This window comes from Pseudopipra pipra, chromosome Z (genome assembly GCF_036250125.1).
Source record: "Pseudopipra pipra isolate bDixPip1 chromosome Z, bDixPip1.hap1, whole genome shotgun sequence".
In the NCBI taxonomy this organism is placed as follows: domain Eukaryota; kingdom Metazoa; phylum Chordata; class Aves; order Passeriformes; family Pipridae; genus Pseudopipra; species Pseudopipra pipra.
The window spans coordinates 17,701,095-17,722,368 of NC_087581.1; the positions used below are offsets into that span (position 1 = coordinate 17,701,095).

The 21,274-nt window shown below is 45.9% G+C and overlaps 1 protein-coding gene and 1 long non-coding RNA gene across 3 annotated transcripts in view; one reads left to right on the top strand and one right to left on the bottom strand.

The window, feature by feature from the left end:
- Nucleotides 1-18,276: 18,276 nt before the first annotated feature.
- LOC135407821 (uncharacterized) lies at nt 18,277-19,166 on the bottom strand. Its single transcript, XR_010427033.1, has 2 exons — nt 18,675-19,166; nt 18,277-18,531 (listed from the first exon to the last, which is right to left on the bottom strand). It is a non-coding gene; the product is annotated as an uncharacterized LOC135407821 (long non-coding RNA).
- Nucleotides 19,167-19,449: 283 nt separating this feature from the next.
- ZSWIM6 (zinc finger SWIM-type containing 6) overlaps nt 19,450-21,274 on the top strand; it is a 113,866-nt gene continuing 112,041 nt past the window's right edge. Inside the window, exons 1-2 of one of the 2 annotated variants that reach the window (XM_064643179.1) lie at nt 19,451-19,985; nt 20,734-20,815. In XM_064643179.1, coding sequence (XP_064499249.1) covers nt 19,533-19,985; nt 20,734-20,815 — 535 coding nt within the window. In that variant the 5' untranslated portion in view covers nt 19,451-19,532. Of the gene's footprint in view, nt 19,986-20,733; nt 20,816-21,274 lie in introns of both variants that reach the window. The other variant, XM_064643181.1, reaches the window with a different exon arrangement.

Here is a 21,274-nt window from a genome sequence, read left to right on the forward strand (position 1 = left end):
GGGCTGTTGCTGGTTATGATGTCTGTGTTTTTCTTTGGGGATGTATGTTTAAGAAAACTTGTTAACCAGGTTTGGATGATTGTTACATTTGTTTTGCTGTTAAAAATGTTTGATATTTCTGTCTTTGCCTCCTGCTCTAATTGTTTAATTTGGGTAAAGGCCAATTTATGCGTGTTTGTGTTTCGAATGAATTTAGGGTGTGTATTTTTATCTGTGTCATTTGTTGCAGCCCAGTAGGACATTTTTGGACTTGTTTGCTTTACTTTATCAAGACTTTTGCAGTAACTGTGTGTACAGGGTTATGTGTTTTTGCAGCTGAAATTGTAACTGGTTGTTTCTTTGCTACTTGTTTAGGTTTGGCTTTCCATGTTGTGTATGGCATGTTGGTAAACAGCATTTTAAAATAGTGAGAAGTAAATACTTGATTTAAGGTCCCTCTTAACATTTTTATCTTTCTCCCTAGTAACACAAAAGAACCTTTCATAATAGCAGATAATTTGTTAATTAGTAAGATCATCTTTTTGTGACTTAGAAAGTTAAATATGGGAGCTGATAGCTGTATGTCTGTTGTGCTTTGTAGTATTATCTTTGGATTGTTAGTTGTGTCAGTGGGTGATCTGTGATGTCCCAGTTGAGATTCCTGTAGCACAAAACCAAGGACTGCTAGCACTGATAGGGTAGTTAATATGTATACTGTCCATTTTTAACATCGGTAGCTTTGGCTTCACTGATGGTCTTGCCTCGGGTAGGTATATGTTCCATGAGCTCTCCCAGTCTGTATTTTCTTCCTCGGGTTGAAGCAGCACCTGCAGTCATGTCTGCTGCTTTTCCTCCTCTGCAGCATCTAAAACTGCCTGTCTTCTTGTTGGCTCCCTCGTCTCACCGAGGTCAATATGCCACAGTTCGGTCAGGATTTCCAGGGTGTCAATTTCTCTTCTTCCTCCTCCATCAGGCCATCTCCGGCGTAGAAGCTGCTCTGAGGCTGGCGAGGGCTGTGGGTTGGTTTTTTGGTAGGAGTGCCACGGTGGTGCTTTTAGTGGTTGTGCATTTGTTGTGTGTTGGTTGAACTGGTGTGACGGAAGAGGCACTTTCACTTCTGCCTCACGGCAGGAGTAAGCTGGCTCTGGCTGTGTCTATGTTGCTGCGTGGTCATTCTGCAGCGGTCTCATGGCTGCTGCACAGCTAAAGGGAGTTAGTGGAGCCCCCTGACCCCTGTAATAGCAGTCTGTCTGTTGCCCCCCGCCGCACCCCCGCCAGCACTCTGTTCCGCCACGGCGCAGCCGCCGCCGCCACACCACCCAGTTCAGGACCGCCCGTGAGCGGCACGGCCATCACTCTCGCCTCCCCCGCTGCCACTCCGCTCGGCCTGGCGCCCACTGTGGGGGGTGCCGCAAACAGAGCTCTCGTGGACTCCGGGCACCCCCTGCCATGCTGCATCCTGATGCTGCCGCACCCGAGGGGGAGGGCGCTGCCACAAGTGGCATGGCGGTAGCCACAGCCGTGGCCACTGGCATGAAGGTGGCAGCCCCCCATGCCACCATTGCCCCAGCTCCAGGCTGTCCCAGTCCCACGGACGGTGCCACTGGCGCTCCTGCAAAGCCAGCGGCTCCGGGTGCCAGCGGCGCAGGGGCAGCCACGAACGGGTCGGTGGGATGGCCGGCATACACCATGGCTGAAACCCTGGCCGCCGACCACGTGCCACCCATTGCCGCGACTCCCACTGCCGTGGCTCCAGGGGTGGACAGCACAGCCACGGGTGGTTCTGCCATGGATCCGGCTGTCGGCAGCGGGGTCCCACGGCAGCCCCAGTCAGCAATAGAACCCCCGCTGTAGGGACCGGGCTAGGCGTGGCGGGAGGCCATGTGGCTGTGCATGGAGGGGGGCACTGCCCTCGGCGAGTGCCGCGTCTGACCCCAAACACGTGTTAATGGGGGTATGGTTCCAGGGTGAACCCAGCGCCATGCGTTCCCAGACTACCTGCTGCCACCAAACTGACCCCGTTCCGGGCTTCCCCTCCCCCCATCTCTCCCCGTCAACGTGCACACTCCCTACTCTGTTGTTCTCGTACCACGCGGTCGGGGGGGTGTGCTGAGGCTAGAGGGGGCCTAAGGGGAAAAGAGTCTATTATCAGGGTCGTTTTTGCTTTCTTGTAATGTGCATTTAAGGCTATCATAATTTCTTTCCATGCTGCTAAGTTCTTGAGAGCATCTATTTGTCCTTCGTTGGCTTTTTCAATGAGCTTGCTCCCTATTTTCCTCCAAGATGATATTTGATAAGGTCCAGTTAGAGGTAATGCAGGTTCATGCATAGAAATCCAGTGTAATAAGTCCCACAGTCTATTTTTTCCTATGTTTCTGTTCTGTTCTTTTAAAAAATGGGTGATAGCTTCAGCTGTTTGTTTAATTTCTGGAGAAATTCTCTCCTCTTGGGAATACTTCCCTCCCATATCGCCAGTTTTTGGTTACCTCTGTGTGCTGAAGCTCTGTTGTCGTTTCTTTGTCCTTTTTTCTTCGTTTTTGTCCCTTTTTGCAGAGGCAACCCAGCACGCTGTATTCTTCCTTTTCTTCCTTTTTGATTCTGGCAAAATGGACACCCCTGGCAGGCATCCCACAGCTTAACGCTCTTGGTATCCAATGCCTGTTGAAGTCCCGTTACGGGCAGCCATTTGGGGTGTTGAATAAGGCACAAACCCCACTCTGCACTCTGTGAGTGTAGGAGCAAGATTAAGGTTTATTACAAACCACTTTGGTTTAAATACAGCGCTTAAATATGTCACATGATCTCTTAACCAATGACTCCAAGCACTCTACTGAGCATGCTTCAAAGCCTGGAGAACTACAAATCCCATAATTCCTCATTACATTCTTCCTGCCACAAAAAACTTCCTTGTATCATGTCACATGAATCAATGACTTTTCTGACTCTTCTTTCAACCTTTTCTGTATAGCAAGTCTTCTTGAATCCTAAACTGCACAGGGCAAATTAACGAGAAATTGTTTCAGTGCAGAACATATAATCAGTATTGCCTATGCAGTCCTTAGAGATTTCTTTTCATTTAGCCAAGGCATTATACAAGGCATTTTGACTAAAGTACCATATTTAAGAGTTCATTCATTACCTTCCTTGACAAAATATCTCTGCATGTCTTCATTCCTTCTCCAAATCCCCAAATAAAACCTCATTAACAGAAAAAAAATTCAAACCAGTATTTTCAGTTTTAAAAACACAAATGTCTGAGGATGGAAGAGGCAACAGCAGCATCAGCTTTACCATAATATGACTGATTATTAGGCTATGGGAATTGTCTGCAGGTCTGGTTTTATTCCCTTTTTTGTTACAGCTATACTAAAACATGTGAAAAGGTCATGCAAGGCAGAGAAAGGTTAACAGAAGTTGTGATGTATCTACCATATAAGACATATTTAAAAATACTGGCTCAAGGTTCAAAAGTAGAGCCAATTTATAGCATGGAGATCTTTTAGCATTACTCTGAGATGCCAAAATAAAGTTGTGTAAGCATGTAACATAATAAACACTTCAGAGATTATCAGAGCCAAAATATAGAAGGAAACCCAGGCCAAGAAACTGGAGGGTTAGACTCCCCTAAAACAAAAGGCTGTGTTTGCTAGAGAATTTTACTTTGAGAACACCTTGCTCAATTGGCCTTCAATGGCTCCAAATTTGTGTATCTTCTCCATTTTTCATATCTGGTGTTTAGTAAGGCAGACTAAATATACAGATAGAAAAGGACATGCTGCTTTTACTGTCCGCAAATGTATTACTTTAATAATTATCCACAAATCACTTGTGTTTGCCCCCAACTTATTAAAGACATCTGGACTACATCAATGACTTACCTTTGTTGCTTATTACATCTTCAATCTTTTATGTCATCCGTGAGTCTCATTAATAATTTTGTACGCTTGATATAATTTAAAACAAGCATTAAATAACACACAGCAAAAACCAATTCCTAAAATAACGCCTATATAAATATACTTGTTCAGTTAGGATCCTCCATTTACTGTTCTGGTTTTGGCTGCCAGTTAATCAATACTCCACTAATTACAGATCATATTGATCAAATTAGCATGACATATAAAAAGTGTCATGCAGCAGTAAGTAAAATGTTTGGAGGAAGTCTAAATATTACATAACCACTATTGCTATGTAAACAGTATAGTTCTTACTAAGTGTTTACTAAAACTGTGGTCAGAATTGTTTCTCCTATAGCCATATTGACCAGTGTAAGTTCTACTGATTTTCTTTGATCACCTACGTATGTTATAAAGTTTTCGCCTATACAGTTGCTAGCCAATAATCATCTGGATTGTCCTCTTTACCCCTTTTACTGCTAAAACTTCTAACAAAACATCCCAGTTTCAAATTTACTGTGAACAGACCATAGCAGTACAAATAGTTGTTTGGTTGGTTTGAGTATGAACACTGAATTGAAGTTATCTGAATGTGTTACTTTAAAGCTAGTTTTATCACTTTATGAAATGATACAAGTTTGGGGGTTCCCCATATACTTCAAAAATACCAGGGCATTCACAAGCCCCTGGTCCTTATGTGAGTTCTCAACCACCCCAATATCTGTTGGAGGGACAACACAGCAGGGCACAGGCAATCCAGGAGGTTGCTGGAACACAGTGACAGTAACTTCCTTCTCCTAGTGGAAGAGGGCCTAATGAGGAGAGGTGCTATGCTGGACCTTGTCCTTACCAACAAGGAGGGGCTGGTGAGGAACGTGAAGCTCAAGGATAGCTTGGCCTGCAGTGACCATGAAACACTAGAGTTCAAGATCCTTAGGGCAGTGAGGAGAGCACACAGGAAGCTCATTACCCTGGACTTCAGGAGAATGGACTTTGGCCTCTTCAGGGATCTGCTTGGTAAAGTGCCATGTGATAAAGCCCTGGAGGAAGGAGGGACCCCAGAAAGCTGGTTAATCTTCATGGCTCAAGGTCCTCCAAACTCAGGAGCAATGTATCCCAATAAAGAGGAAGTTGGACAAAAGTATCAGGAGACCTGAATGGATGAACATGTTGCTCCTGGACAAATTCAAACACAAAAACAAAGCCTACAGAGAGTTAATGCAAGGACAGGTACCCTAGGAAGAATACACAGAGATTGTCTGAGCAGCCAGGGATCAGGCTAGAAAAGCTAAAGCCTTGAGAGTATTAAATCTAGTGAGGGATGTGAAAGCCAAAAGAAAAGCTTCTATAGATACAATGGTGATAAAAGAAAGATGATGGAAAGTGTGAGTCCTCTCCAAAAGGAAATGGGAGATCACACTACCCAATGCATGAAAAAGGCTGAGGCACCCAGTGACTTTTTTGCCTCAAAGACTTCATTGGCAACTGTTCCAGCCACACTGCCCAAGTTGCAGAAGTTGCAAAAAGCAAATGCAGGGGCTGTCATAATGTAGAAACACTGTCTGTAGGAGATCATGTTTGAGACCATGTAAGGCACCTGAAGGTGCACAAGCTGATGGGACCTGGTGACATGTATCCAAGGGTCCTGAGGGAACTGGCAGAGGAAGTGACTAAGCCACCATTCATCATATTTCTGAAGTTGTGGCAGTCCAGTGAAGTTCCCACTGAGATAAAATGGAAAAATAACCCCCATTTTTTAAAAGGGAAATAAGGAAGATCTGGGGACTACAGGCCAGTCAGTCTCACCTTGATACCAGGCAAGATCATGGATGGACCCCTGGTGTTAATGGTCACACTCGAAAAATTGTGAATGGCTTGATGTCCAAGTGAAGACCAGTGATGAGTGGTGCTCTTCAGGGTCTGGAATTTTGACTGGCACCATTTAACGTCTTTGTTGGTGACACAGACAGTGGGATTGAGTGCAACTTCAAGTTTTCCATTGACACTAAGCTGTGTGGTGCACATACTGGAGGGAAAGGGATGTCATACAGAGGGACCTTGACAGGCTTCAGAAGTGTGCCCTTGCAAAGCTCAAAAAGGTCAACAAGGCCAAGTGGCAAGGTCTCACACCTGGGTTGGGGCAATCCCAAGTACTAATACAGGCTGAGTAGAGAATGGGTTGAGAGCAGCCCTGCCAAGAAGGACTTGCGGGTGCTGGCTGATGAAAAACTCAATGTAACTCAGCAATATGTGCTCACAGCCCAGAAAGGCAATTGTATCCTGGGCTGCATCAAAAGCAGTGTGGCCAGCAGGTCGAGGGAGGTAATTCTGCTCCTCTACTCTGCTCTTGTGAAACCCTACCTGCAGTGCTGCATTCAGCTCTGGGGTTCCCAGCACAGGAAGGACATTGACCTGTTGGAGAGGGTCCAGAGGAGACCACAAAGATGATCAAAGGGATGGAGCACCTCTCCTACAAGGAAAGTCTCAGAGAGTTGGAGTTATTCAGCCTGGTGAAGAAAAATCTTTGGGGAGACCTTAGACAGCCTTCCAGTACCTAAAGGGCTACAACAAAGCTGAGAAGGTCTTTTGACAAGGGCATGAAGTGATAGAACAAGGGGTAAAGGCTTTGAATTGAAAGAGGGCAGGTTTAGACTAGACATATGGAAGAAAGTCATTACTGTCAAGCACTGGCACAAGTTGCCTCACCACCTGTTGTGGATGCCCCATCCCTGGAAGTGCCCCAGCAACCTCGTCGAGTGGAAGATGTCCCTGCCCATGTCAAGGGGTTGGAACTAGATTGATCTTCAACAACCCTTCCAACCTCAACCATTTCATGAGAGAAAAAAATAGTTAATTATTCAGTCTTTTGTGTTTTACTAGCAACATTTCCACCGTTTCTATAGATCCATATGATTCTGAGGACTAACATAACCCTTCCTAAATGTACCACATTTACCCATGAGAGTAGTGAGGGACATGAATGATGCAGTGTTCTTTGCAGATGTAACTGCCATTTACAGCACTGACTTACATGAAGTAGAAACCCTACATAAAATATTCCATCAGACTGGCTAATGTGTTATTCCAAGATGGTGTGTTGTAGCAATAAAGAGCAGTGACTGTTCTGAGTATCTGTTGAGAGGGCAGAGTCAGCTTAAAATCTAGCCAATTTTCACAAGTTAGTTAAAAGCAGTTCTACATTTTCCTACACATCTCCTAAATGACTCGTGAAACTTATTTACATAAACATTTCTTTTCTGACAGGTGACAGATGCACACAAAAGAGACTGACTAAAATAAAAACAGTGAAGTTAACCACAGACAAAAGTGCAGGCAGAGTAACCAGAGAATTATTTTTATTCAGCATTACTTGCAACAGCTGGCATGACTCAATGAGAAAGGTGTAGTTACGTTGACCCTGCTTCTTTCAGAAAGAAATGACCCATGGAGAGACATGAAGAAGCAAGCTATAAGTCAATCAACCTTCATTCTGTCAAACCACAACTTCCTGTATAAAGGATTTCTGCAAGAACATCATAACATGCAACAACTAGAAGTATTTACTAGACTAAGATTATCAACAGTTTATAACTGGGATACCAGGGGACTTACTTAGATCTAGAATTTCCTTTTATATTCCTCTCCTCAGTCTCATTCACTCCACACCTTTTTTCTTTATATGCAGACAGTAGAACATTCATCTTGTCTAAGAATTGTCATTCTTCTTTTTTTGTCCCCCAAGTAAACTTGGAAAAAAGATTTTAACTATGTCTGCACTATAGTTGTTCATAAAAGGCTAGTAGTATTTGTGGTTTTTAGGTATACTTTACACAAAATTATGGTTGTTATGCATCTAGTCTGAATCACCACTGGCTATTAGTATTTATAACATTACGCTTTCAGTCATCAAAGGAAGATCTACACAAATGATACCACAAATATTCTTGCTGAGATCAGCATAAGCTAAAATAGTAAATTTTGCATAATTTTCACACTGCAGATGCTGAAGTGTATTCCCATATGGACTGTAGTCTAAAACATTATTTTTCAGTTCTCAAGCTAATTTCAAACAGTTGCTTTCTGAATGCTAATTTCAGGATCATGTTGGCAGATCCAAACAAAGCATGTCCTGAATGTCACCATAGTTATTCTCCATTTGGTAAACAGTATGAAATAAACCCACGTTCAATGGCAATAATGTAACTTAGACCAATCCCCAGGTACTCCTTTAAGTGTTTTCTCTTCATGCACATGTCTGAGTAAGCAGGATTGTAATTTCATTTCCAGGTTGTCACTCTGGGGGACACCATGCCTTTTAAGAAGTGCTCAAACTTAGCAGTAATTTTTCACTCCTAGGACCACCACTGCAGACAAGGCAAGAAATTCTGAACAAAGGAAAAAAGTTGCCTTCTTTCCCTTAGCAGATGTGGTAACTGCATCTCATGAGCACCAGATGGAGGCTGTCACTACAGCATCAATTACTAGGAGAGGAAACTACAACTTTTGCAAGGCCCAGAGCTATTTTAGGACGATTTTCTGGATGCTAGAATCAGACCAGGGTGGATCCAATTTCCCTGGCAGTGAATGCCATTTAGAGGGTGGAATTGGCAAGGGATTGGGTTTATACATTCATCTCTCAAATCTTATTCACATTAGTTCTGCCGTTCTCTTCCTCAGTTATTCTACTTCTCATATCCTAGTGATTTCTTGTTTTCTTTTTAAAGAAAAGATCTCTAGCAGCATGTACATTTTTTTTAAACAAAAATCAAAGACTTTATGTTTACAGAGATAATTGAAAGGTCAGAGCAGGATGCAGACCCATCCCAGTGTGCACATGGTGAGTTTTGGTGCCTGTGCTGCTGCCCTGAGCAGCTGTTTGCTGTTGCTGCTCAGAATCATGGAAACCACAGAAGAACAAGGTGATTTTTGTGCTGTTTGTAACAAAGCCCTGAGAATCACATATTAAAGTCACTGACTGGGAACCAGTTTTGAGTTAGGGCATTGGAGATATTCTTCCATCTTCTCAGTCTGGGGAACAGTAACATAATGTTGGACCTTTACTACAAATGGAGGAATTCAAAGGCTTCATATACCTATGCTTGCCCAAAGGCTTCATTTTTGGAACCTCTAAAAATTGTATTTTACCAGAACACACCAGAAGAGATTTCTACCCCTTCTGCTCACGGATCACATCTGCAGGGCAACTGATACTACATCTACGTAAGCTCACAGTCACAGCATCTGACAGAATAACTCCTGCAGTATTTGAATCACACCACGCACAGTGCCTGCATCTATTCCCCCTAAAGGACCCCAGTCCATCCCAGCAGCAGACACTGTTTAGCAATGGGACAGCTGTCCCATGAGTCCTGTTTAATTTACTGATGCAAAGAAGCATGGGCACGTATTAAGTATTGATGGGTCCTTTCCTTCCCAGGGGTAAACCTGCAAAATTCCTCCTAATACCTACCCTGGAAGAGGCTCAGAGCACTGAGTTTCAGGAAATATAGGAGTAGATTCTGCCATTATTATTCCAAGTGTCGAAGTGTAGCAGAGGCATGTCTCTCAGCTCCTCTTAATCCCTGGTTCACAAAAGAGAAAAAAGAAGAATGTTCTCCCTTTCTATTCAAAGCAACTTCAAATGTTAGATGTTGTTATTCAGAGCAACTTCAGAAGTCAGATGTTGTTTAGTCACAGACCAGTAGAAAAAAATTAAATCCCTGCTCCAAGAAAGGGATTCCAGTGAAGCCTTTGAAGCTAGTGAAGTAGAAGGAAGTACCGGTTTCTCCGACAAAATTTTACTGCAGGCTCTAACCATAGCTTATCTCTATCTACTGAATTTGTTTACAAGGCTTAGCTTGACATATTAGCTCTGGTACAATTTCCAAGACTGCAGGACAGAAAGAAAAGGAAAAGGTAAAGTAAGTGAATGGAAAGTTTACCCATTTTGTCCCACCAGCTGAGACAGAGTGTACAATGCACTGGCAACAATATAGTCAAAAGATGATGGGAAAGAAAAAGAAGGGACAGAAACAGATAAATAGACAATGAAAATACTTACAGTTGGGGTATAAAATAAAGGTTAAAGTATATCAACATCACCCAGAATACATGTTAGTAAACTGTGTTTAACCTTGAAAATTGACTGATCCGAATGGATGCAGTATTCCACAGCTCAGTCACTCCGTGTTATAGGAATAACTAGGTAAAACAAGTACACACCACTCTAATTAGCGCTTGGGCTACTAAATTTCAAATAATCTCTAAAGTTCTGGAACAAATGCCCAAGTTTACTTGGTTAAACCCAATCCAAAAAAGAACTTAAATGACACTTTGCTTAAGAATGGAGCTGACACCAAATATTGCTGTACAGATACAAACAGAAGATAAAATCTGGGTAGGGGAAAAAAAACCAAATGAAAACAACTCTTCAAAATATTATAGCCTTGCATTTGGTCTTTATTAACTATTCCTCACTGGGTAGTTGTCTTTGACCAAATGAAGCTTAATGAGATAGCACAGCATTTTTTCACCACACAGAAAATTTTTGGTCTCTAATTTCATAGGGTGCCTGAACTATACAGAAATCCTTGTATTTAGAGCATATAAGTTTGTCTCTGATACAACCCAAGAAAAGAGTTGTCTGTAAATCCTGACTGTTTCAGTTCGAGCAAAACTAGAAGTAGGTTTGGAATATTGTTCAAGTATTTGTAAACTAAGAAGTTAAATACCAGTAAGAATCAAGTTTTACAGTGACTAGTAAGAAAAAAAAATTAAAGTCCAGCTCAGTTTTCCCAGCTTGCTAAATGGAATCACTGGGGACCAAGTCAGAGGAAGCAGATGTTGTACCCGAGCTTTTTAAAAGAATGTCTGTTGTTTCAAGAAGAACCATTAAAGTGTTGCTTAGCTATCTCAGCCTTTTCTTTGCCTCCATACTTTCTGTGTCCTCAGTTATAATTCATAAAGGCTGAGAAGTTCAGAAAAGATGGGCAAACACATGAAGAAATTGATGGTGATGGTGCCTCATCCAGTGGGTGGCCGGTAACTAGTGGGGTTCCCCAAGACTCAGCATTGGGGCCAGGTCCATTTAATATCTTTATTGTTGAATTGGATGAGGAGATTGAGTGTACCCTCAATAAATTTGTGGACAACAAGTTGGATGGTAGTCTTACCAAGTCTTACCAAGGCCAAGTCTTACACTTTAGCCACAATAACCCCATGCAGCAATGCAGGCTGGGGGAAAAGTGGCTGGAAAGCTGCCCAGTGGAAAAGGATCTAGGGGTGCTTGTTGACAGCAGCTGAACATGAGCCAGCACTGTGCCCAGGTGGCCCAGAAGGCCAGTGGCATCCTGGCTTGGATCAAGAACAGTCTGGCCTTCAGGACCAAGGCACTGACTGTCTCCCTGTATTTGGCACTGATGAGGCCACACCTCAAGTCCTGTGTCCAGTTCTGGGGCCCTCACTACAAGAAAGACATTGAGGTGCTGGAGTGTGTCCAGAGAAGTGCAACAGAGCTGGGGACGGGTGTAGAGAATAAGTCCCATGAGAAGCAGCTGAGGGAGCTGGGGTTGTTTAGCCTGGAGGAGGCTCAGGGGATACCTTATCACTCTCCACAATTGCCTCAAAGGCAGTTGTAGCCAGCTGGGGGGTCGACCTCTTGTCCCAGGCAACTAGTGACAGGATGAGAGGACATAGCCTCAAGCTGTGCCAGGAGAGCTTCGGGTTGGACATCAGGAAGAATTTCTTCACTGAAAAGGTTAGTAAGCACTGGGACAAGCTGGGTGGTGTTGTTTCAGGTTTTGTTTAGTTTTTTTGCTTTAAAGCCATTTTAAAAACCATTTTACCAGCACTTAGCATGCCGGAAAATGCTCTTCTGAAAATTTTAGTGTATGTTGTTTCACTTTCTTTGCCACAGGTTTCAATCTAGGTAAGCAATGTCTTTTTTTGCCCGACAATAGCAGATTGAGGTTTGCATGTCCTCCACGCAATTTATGCCCAAGAATTATTATGCTGCCTACCACTGCAAGGTAGTTACTTGGTCTAATGCAAGAAAGTCTAAAGCAAAGTGCAGTTTAAAGGGAGAAAGCCTGAGAAGACAAAAAGAGGGGTTGTTTGTGTAGGCTGCTTATCCACAAGAAGGCAGTCCCATAACATTTCCTTTTAAACCACCAGCCCATTTCACTTTCTGTACATTATATGTGCTTAGGTATTTGTATATGTGGTGGTAGAAAGTTCAATGGCATTTTGTACCTGATAACTTCTGAACTAGTGGAGAATGTCTGACTAGAAGAGGATAACTCTTCGAGGAAACTTTTTTTTTTTCCAAACCACTTTATCACAATTAAGTGTATGTATTTGCAGTAAAGAGAGAGAATACATGGAAAAAGACATTTTAAGACCTGAATTTTTCACCAAAATTGCTTTTATTTCAATACTGGAAAAATACAATCCTTTCAAAATAACATTTACAAAAGCCTGTGAGAAGAACACACTGTTTTTGAGTGTTCATCTATTTAGCAACTCAGATCTATACAAGGTCACAACAAACTCCCAGAGACATTAAATCTAGAGTCTTCTCAGAGACAAGATTTTCTCCTTTTGACTTTTCGCAAACGGTAAATTAAAACTGTAAAGAAAGGTGAGACACTCTTATTCCTCTATTACAAGAGTTCAAAACTCTGAACCCTCTAAATCAATGCAACACATTTAATTTTAAGAAGTCACTTGCACATTATCATTTTATTTGTAACAGTGATGCTTTTATCCCTAATAACTCAGCAGTGGGTTAAACTGTCCCAACAGATATCCCAAGACAAGGCTCCTTATAAGGAAGAAATAATTCATTCCCAGGGTCTATTCTCAATAAATGTAAACTGAATGTGCTCACTCCCTGAGGAAACACATCATCATCATGGCTGGGCTTCATGAACGAAGATTTGGGAAGGGCTCTACCTACATTTGTTACAAGCGGGCTGGTGGCTAAAAAGGCCAATACGAGATAGGCACGTCTGGTTGCAAAAGGCACAGCAGAAAGACTCCTTAGGTGGTATATTCTGCAAGGCACAATTCTTTCTGCACTGTCTGTTCTCCTCAAGGGTGATCCTGCGTGCATTCTCAAAGGCATCAGCAGCGTTATAGATGGTGTGTCTCCAGACCTCCCGATTGGAGGCCAGAGTAGACCAGTTACGTTGATCAATATGGCCAAGGCTGAGATGTTGTTTCAGAGAGTCCTTGTATCTCCTCTTTGGGGCTCCTCTCATGCAGCAGCCGGTGGCAAGTTCACCATAAAGCAAGATCTTAGGGAGGCGGTGCTCCTTCATCCTTGAGATGTGCCCTGCCCATCGCAGCTGTGTTCTCATCAACATGGCCTCAATACTTGTGACTGCTGCTTGTTCTAGAACAGATGTATTGGTCACATAATCTGACCAGTGGATGTTTAGGATTTTATGGAGACAGCGTTGATGGAAGCGTTCTAGGAGTCGCAGGTGGTGACTGTAGATGACCCATGATTCAGATCCATATAAGAGAGTAGTCAGCACCATGGCTCTGTAAACACTGATCTTGCCACTTTTTTTCAAGTGTTTATTTCGCCAAACTCTTTTATGAAGCTTTCCGAAGGCACTCTATGCCTTTGCTAACCTGTTGTCTATCTCTCCGTCAATCTTACCATCCGAGGAGATGAGGCTACCGAGGTAGTTAAACTGTTGGACTGATTTGAGCTCTGATTTGTCAATGGTGATATGGGGATGATGGAAGACTTCCTTAGGTGCAGCTTGACCACCTGAGAATGATTTCATATGTCAAGTATCAAGCCACAAAAAGGCAGAGGACACAGAAATGAATGTCAAGAGGATTTTGCTCAGATTAAGATGTTTGTCTCCTTTCATCATTCTGGAATACTGGTAAAGCACGCTTAGTATTTTAAGCAAATTTTCCTACATGCTTTAGATTCTAGCCTCTGACTCCAGTTTTAGAATCATCATGAAATTTAATTAAAATAAAAAGCTGCACTTTGAAAGGGCTCATTCAGTGCTGCTGGTTTATTTTCACTTTAACAGAGAAACCCTAAAGAGCTGTAATATTCATCCCAGAGTATTTGATTTTAAAGGCTAGTAAAATGCAGAAGTTCTTTTTAAGTCCTTAAATTAAGAATAGTTTCTGAACATACTGAAGGAATCTATTTTAAGAAAACATTGTTAAACCACAGACATTGACCAGTTACACTGCACCAACCAATTTTAAGATAATAACTTCATCAACACTCATCACTACTATCTGCTTTTCCTACATTTTGAATTTCCAGTGTCACTACACTGTAAAGTGCAGTGATATTCAGTACTTTTACCTACACCAGTGTTTTTCAGCCTTTTGCATGATGTTAGAATACATTTGGTATTTGTAAAACCTATAGATTTCTAATAAGAACTGAAGTGCCTAGTTATCTAAAAAGGCACACACAGACAAGATAAAAAAGACTTGGTTTAGTACTGTAAACTCTTTCAGTGGGCCAATCAGTTTTTCTCTTGTTTTGATTATTTTAGTGTGGTTTTCTCACGTAATTTTTTTTTCTTTCTTAAAGCTTCAGCTCTAAGAACTCTCTAGCCTCCCTTCCCGTATTTTTTCTATCTTTGATCCCCTACCCTCTGAGAGTTTAAAAATATTTTATGCAGTGCATGACCCAGACTTTTGTTCAGCTTCAATGCAGGAAAGTTTCATCTTTTCAGATAAGATTTAACCACCGGGGTGGCTTGTGCTGGCTAGCATTATGTTGTCTGCCATAATTTTTCTACATTTAGACCACGGTGTGCTTCCTACAAAGACAACTGTGCAGCTGTATGCGATCTTCCTTTTAAATCAAACTGGTAGAATACTCAAGCTTTTGCTTTACTGAAATGACCACAAACGACTGCAAGTGGTCTAACACTTTAGATTATTAGGAAGGAATTTCACTGAGTTGTAACCAAGGGTGTTTTCCCATGCAGCTCATAGAATAGCCTTTGATTTCATGCAGGAAGTTAACCAAGTTAAGGCTACTGTTTTGCAGCCATTCTTTCCCCTCTGGGTAGCTCTGGGAGACAAACTTCCCAAAAAAGCAAAGTACAAACAGGAAAGGAATGCTCAGCTTGGCAAGGCTTTCCACAAGAACATCCACTGAAAAAAAACCTAACTAGCAATTAAAATACAGTTTGAGTATGGCTTAAACACATTTGACTTTCTTCCCTGAAGTTAACACATCTTCCCACTTGCTTTCAGAAAGCTGAGGGAACTCAAGGAGCAAAACTGGTTGGACAAAAGAACTTAAGCCTCAGAAAAGAATTTGCAAGCTGTTCAGGTGCTATGCCCATACAGCCAGAGCCCATGGAGAAGTATACTTGGTGCCTGTGGCAGAATTATAAGAGCAAAGATGCCATTACCTCTTGGTGTGCTCCTTAGCCCAGAAACAAAAGAACCAGCATCCTGTATATCTATTAATATTTAAAGACTGAATGGGAAGTAGCTATTCCTGATGAGTGGTAGACAGATGAAAGAGGTGGATCTATGAGCTTTTCCACCTATTTTTCTCTGGGATTTCTTTAGCGAATTTAAGATTTCTGCCCAGATCTGAAGAGGAAAGACTAAGCTGAGATAACTGACATAGGCTAATTCTACTTATTGTGGATGATTTGTTGTTGTCATTCCTCTTACTCTTCTTATTTCTTGGTTTTTACTGTAAAGCTTCTTTACTATGATGAGAAGAATTCTTCCAGTGGCATTAGTGTTATTTTTATTGCAGCGGGTCTCGTAAAGAACTGCCACTGCCCAATTTAGCAAAGTATTTTTGCTGACTTGCTAGATGCTTGTTTAAAAAAGAAATAGTGGTAGAATTGAGAAGAAAAATTGCTTTGAGAGGTGAACAATCATTAATCATGTATGGGATGAAAACTAAATGTAACTTTCCTCTCATACACATGTAATCATGAAGTTCTTTTTTTCTACCTCCTTTGTATTCCATTTCTCTGCTCTCAGAAATACTGAGATCAATACCGCATTAATAGCAGGAGCATTACAACTGCATCTCCGGCCTGCAGCATACAGGCTCCCTAACACCTCCAAAATTTCATTGGAGTTTAGTCTATAAATCCAGTAGAACACTTGTAAAACACAGAAAGAAGACAGTTAATATTCCAGCAAGGTATCTATGATTTATCAAACTGGCACCTCAACAGTGTTTTGTTAAGTCCATAGACAGAAGCACAAGCATCACTTTGAACTCACTCCGTACCCAGAAGGTAGCTTTCATGATCCAAAAGAAAAACACAAACTTGTAGCATATATATAAAAAATAAACTATGCAGAACATAGTTCTGGCACTGCCTGCAGTTTAAACTCCTTAGTTAAAAAATATCAGCCATTTTCTTATTATGAGCAACCAGCACCAGAAGATTTTTAAAAAAAAAAAAAAGCTCCATACCTAGATGTAAATAAATCTCTACCGATGAAATTTCAAATCAGTGCTACTGTCTAGGAGCTTAAAAGCATACAAAAAAAAAAAAAAAAAAAGGCCAGTACTTGCATATTCTAAACCACCTTCAGGATTCTGCCGAAATTTCTTTAAAAATCTAAGTCAGCAAGTCTGATACGGTACATTCATTTTCTCATCCATTTTTAATGGAAAATGCAGTTACGGCAAAGCTCTTCAATCCCTTGATCAGAAAATAAGCGGTTGTTCCAGTCTGGGGGGGGTTGGTGGGAACAAAAGGCGACGACAAGTTTGGAGCTAAATCGATGTTGTTTGCACCTCTTAAATGTTATGCCCGGCACGCTCTACGTTCCTCCGCCTCATTCTCTGACGGAGCTGCCTCCCGCGGAGGGCGGGTGCGCTGCATCACGGAAAATGTAGTCTGTCTGGGAAAACCAGCCTGCCGGAGGGCAGCCACTCCAATTACGGCTTCTGCAGGGCCTGGCATGCGAGCAAGTGCTGCTCGCCGGGAAAGTAAGTGTTGTTTTCAACCGCGAGTCGCCAAACAATGCCACTTAAAATCACAGAATCATAGACTCAGCCGGGTTGGAAGGGACCTCTGAGATCATCAAGTCCAACCCTTGATCCACTACCGCTGCGGTTGCTAGACCATGGCACTAAGTGCCACATCCAGTCTCTTTTTAAATCTCCAGGGACGAAGAATCCACCACTTCCCTGGGCAGCCCATTCCAATGTCTGACCACCCTCTCTGTAAAGAAGTTCTTTCTAATATCTAACCTAAACCTCCCCTGGCACAATTTGAGACCATGCCCTCTTGTCTTGCTAATAGTTGCCTGGGAAAAGAGACAAACCCCCACCTGGCTACAACCTCCTTTCAGGTAGTTGTAGAGTGATGAAGTCTCCCCTGAGCCTCCTCTTCTCCAGGCTGAACAGCCCCAGCTCCCTCAGCCTCTCCTCATAGGACTTGTGCTTGAGTCCCTTCACCAGCCTTGTTGCTCTCCTCTGGACCTGCTCCAGTACCTCAATATCCTTCCTGAACTGAGGGGCCCAGAACTGGACACAGTACTCAAGGTGTGGCCTCACCAGCACTGAGTACAGGGCAAGAATCACTTCCCTGGACCTGTTGGCCACACTGTTCCTGATCCAGACCAGGATCCATTGGCCTTCTTGGCCACCTGGGCACACTGCTGGCTCATGTTCAGCTTCCTGTCAATCCAAACTCCCAGGTCCCTCTCTGTCTGGCTGCTCTCCAGCCACTCTGTGCCCAGCCTGTAGCTCTGCTTGGGGTTGTTGTGGCCAAAATGCAGGACCCAGCACTTGGCCTTGTTGAACTTCATCCTGTTGGAATCGGACCATCTCTCCAGCCTGTCCAGGTCCCTCTGCAGAGCCCTCCTGCCTTCCAGCTGATCGACACTCCCCCCCTGCTTAGTGTCATCTGCAAATTTGCTGATGATGGACTCAATCCCCTCATCTAAATCATCAATAAAGATATTAAAGAGAACTGGGCCCAACACTGATCCCTGGGGGACACCACTAGTGACCGGCTGCCAACTGGATGCAGCACCGTTCACCACCACTCTCTGGGCCCGGCCCTCCAGCCAGTTCCTAACCCAGCACAGAGTGCCCTTGTCCAAGCCGTGGGCTGACAGCTTTTCCAGGAGAATTCTTTGGGAGATGGTGTCAAAGGCCTTGCTGAAGTCCAGACAGACCACATCCACAGCCTTCCCCTCATCCACCAGGCGGGTCACCTGATCATAAAAGGAGATCAGGTTGGTCAGACAGGACCTGCCCTTCCCAAACCCTTGTCCATCCTAAATAAGTTCCAAAATATTTAATTAATAGAAAATATTTGTTTTTAACTTTGGTCAATAAAAATAAAAAACCCACTTGATTGCTCTACAATGACGCATCAAAGCCTCTCGGTAAATCCCACTGCCGAGATAAAATTTCAAAATAGTAAAAACACTTATTTTTAAAATGTAATTACTAAAACAAAACTGCTTTTTGCTCCACAGTAACACGAACACCAAAGAGCCCCTCTGCGCAAGGAAAGGCAGTGTGGGCTGCGTTTGCTACTCCCCATCCTTGCCGTGAGGCACTTCCATGCGGTGTTCCAGGAGCCGCGGAGGCGGGAGCGGCGCTCTGTGCTGCGGAAAGCGGCGGCGCCAGTGGGATCCCGAGAGACCCTCAGCATATCTATATATACACAAATACATATATTTTTCAGGACGGACACTAAATTTGAGGCTCCGGCACACAGCCCCGAATGGCGTAGTTTTTTAAGGATCGCTGAGAAACACCCCGGCCGTCCGGTCTGTCGCCACATCCTCACGACCCACCTGGGCAGACGCGGTGCCTTCATCCCAATCCAACTGACTGACAGCGAGTCCGCACAGCCCAGCCCTTCACCCCGGGGCTCCCGGGGCGCTCCCAGGCCGGGACATCCGCAGAGCCAACCGGGAGCTGGCACCGGGGACGACGGCGCTTACCGTATTACCTATAATCGAGGGAAAACAAAAAACTCACTCCCCGACACGCCTTGGAGTTCGCCTCACTGAGCAACGTCAAAGACTTGTTATAGGCACGCGCCGGGGCTCCTGTCACAGAAGGGGCTTCGTCCGTCCCGCCCCTGAGGCAGGAGCTAGGTCTTTTCCGTCCTCGCTCCGCCCCAGCCGTTACCGTATTTCCCGTCCGCAAGGCGCGGCTCCCCCCACCCTTCCGGCTTTCCCGGCAGAGGTGACCGGGTTCAGGCCGCGGCGGCGGGCCCCGCCCCCGCATTCCATTCCCTATATGGCAGTGGAGAGGGGGCGCCGCAGGCCACGCCCCCCTTTTCCCACCACTCGCGCGAGGGCGCGCTCGGGCTTGCGCGCGTGACATCAGCGGGAGAACGGGCTAGGAATGAGGGAGGTGGGAGCACCGCCTCCTCCCCCCCCGCCGGGGTCGTTCTATTTACGTTTGTGAGCTGATTTGCATAATGTCACGCCCGCAGCACCGCCCCCCGGGCCCCGAGGCCCCGCCCCCTTCACCATATTAGGGCAGAGAGGGGCGTGTCCCCGGTGGCTCGCGGGAGCTCGCCGCCTTCCTGGAGCCGTTTATACGGTACAGCCACTTCCGCTGTCGGCTTAGAAGGGGCGCGATCATGGCGGAGCGCGGTCAGCTCCCCCACCCTGCCAAGCGCCTCTGCTGCAGACCCGGCTATGGCTCGGGCTGCAGGCCGGGGCAGCGGGCGGGCGGCGCTGGGCCCGGCGGCGGCGCGCTCTGCGCCGGATCCTCTTCCGCAGCCGCCGCCGCCGCCCTGGGGCTGCTGCCGCTCGGCAAGACCCAGAGCCCCGAGTCCCTGCTGGACATCGCGGCTCGCAAGGTGGCGGAGAAGTGGCCCTTCCAGCGGGTGGAGGAGCGGTTCGAACGGATCCCGGAGCCAGTGCAGCGCAGGATCGTGTACTGGTCCTTCCCCCGCAGCGAGAGGGAGATCTGCATGTACTCCTCCTTCAACACCGGCGCCGAGGATCCCGCCGCCGGCCCCGGCGGCGCAGCCGCGCCCGGCGGAACCGCGGACGCCACCGCCGCTGCCGCCGACGAGAACCGGCTGCCCTTTCGCAGGGGCATCGCTCTGCTCGACGGCGGCTGCGTCGATAACGTCCTGCAAGTCGGTGAGTCACCGGCCGGCAGGGAGGGCACCGGCGGCCCCCCCCGGGGTCGCAGGTCTCCCTCTGCGCGTCACCCGCCCGCCGTCCGTCCGTCCGTCCCTCCCTCCCTGCGCCGGCAGCTCCCCGCCCGCGGCCCGGCCCATGCAGCCCTTCACTCCCTGGCTATACTGCAGGCCCGGCAACTTCCTCCGCCGGTCTCCTCCCTCTCGCGCCCGGGACGCGCAGTGACTCCCTGGCTCCGTGACACGGACTCGGTCTCTGCCTGCCCCCTTTAACTCGCAGCCTCGCACCTCGCCGTGCCCGCTTCCGGCCCATGTAATCCCGTTTGGCTCTGGCCCCCTCCCAGCACCCACCCCCGATAATCCGGGTCACCGCTTTACCCCGAGCCACAATAGCGAGGAGATGCTGCTCCCCCATCCAAGGGGGGGGACCGCCGGTGGAAATGAATCAGCAGAAGGACGGCCGGCGGGGGAAGGAGGGGGGTGTGGGTTGCGTCGCCGTCCAAAATAAAGACATAAAAGCATTGCAAGACCCTGGCACCGGGAGTGCGGGGGGGATCCTGGAACAAAGGCATTTCTAGGGCATCGGCGGCGAGCCGGAGGGAGGGGGCGCGATCCACGCCGCCGAGGGTGGTGGGGCTGGGGTGGGAGCTTTGGGATGAGCCGCTTCGTGACAAAGAGACGGGGGGGGGGGGGAAGCGCAGCTCTTCCTCCTCCTGGAACAATGTCCCCTTCTTCTTCCTCCCCCCCAGCCCAGCCGCCTGCCGCTGCTCTTCACCCGCTGCGGGCGCCCCTGGTTAACTCCTCCCTGCCAGTGTTTAAAGGGCTGCAGAGGTGGGTACCCCCCCCGCACTTTTTGAGGGCTATCTGCCGGGGGCGGCTGACCTTCCATTCAGGAAATGGAAGGGAGCCGCCCCCGGCAGACAGTCCCCTCCGCCGGTGGGTGATGCTCTTTGTGCGACCCGGCCACTTTGTTCTCATTTTGATGTTGTTTATTTGCGTCTTTTTTTGTTTTCCTCCCAGTTTTCTGTCGCTTCCCCTCCTCCTTCTCTGGAAAGGGAAAGACAGACAAAAGAAGTTGCTGCTCGCCTTTTGTTGACGGCGGCGGCTCGGTGTGTGTATGTGTGGGGCGCCGGAATCCCTCCCTTCATCCTCCCCCAAAACCTCGGTCCTGCCAGCTGCGGGCTTGACTTGGCAGGCACCTTGCAAACGTGCCATCAGTTTTTTTGTCGAAGGGAAGACGTGTCCCTGCTCCTAGGCTCAGTGCCCCTCCCTTCTGCCTAGGGGGACTTG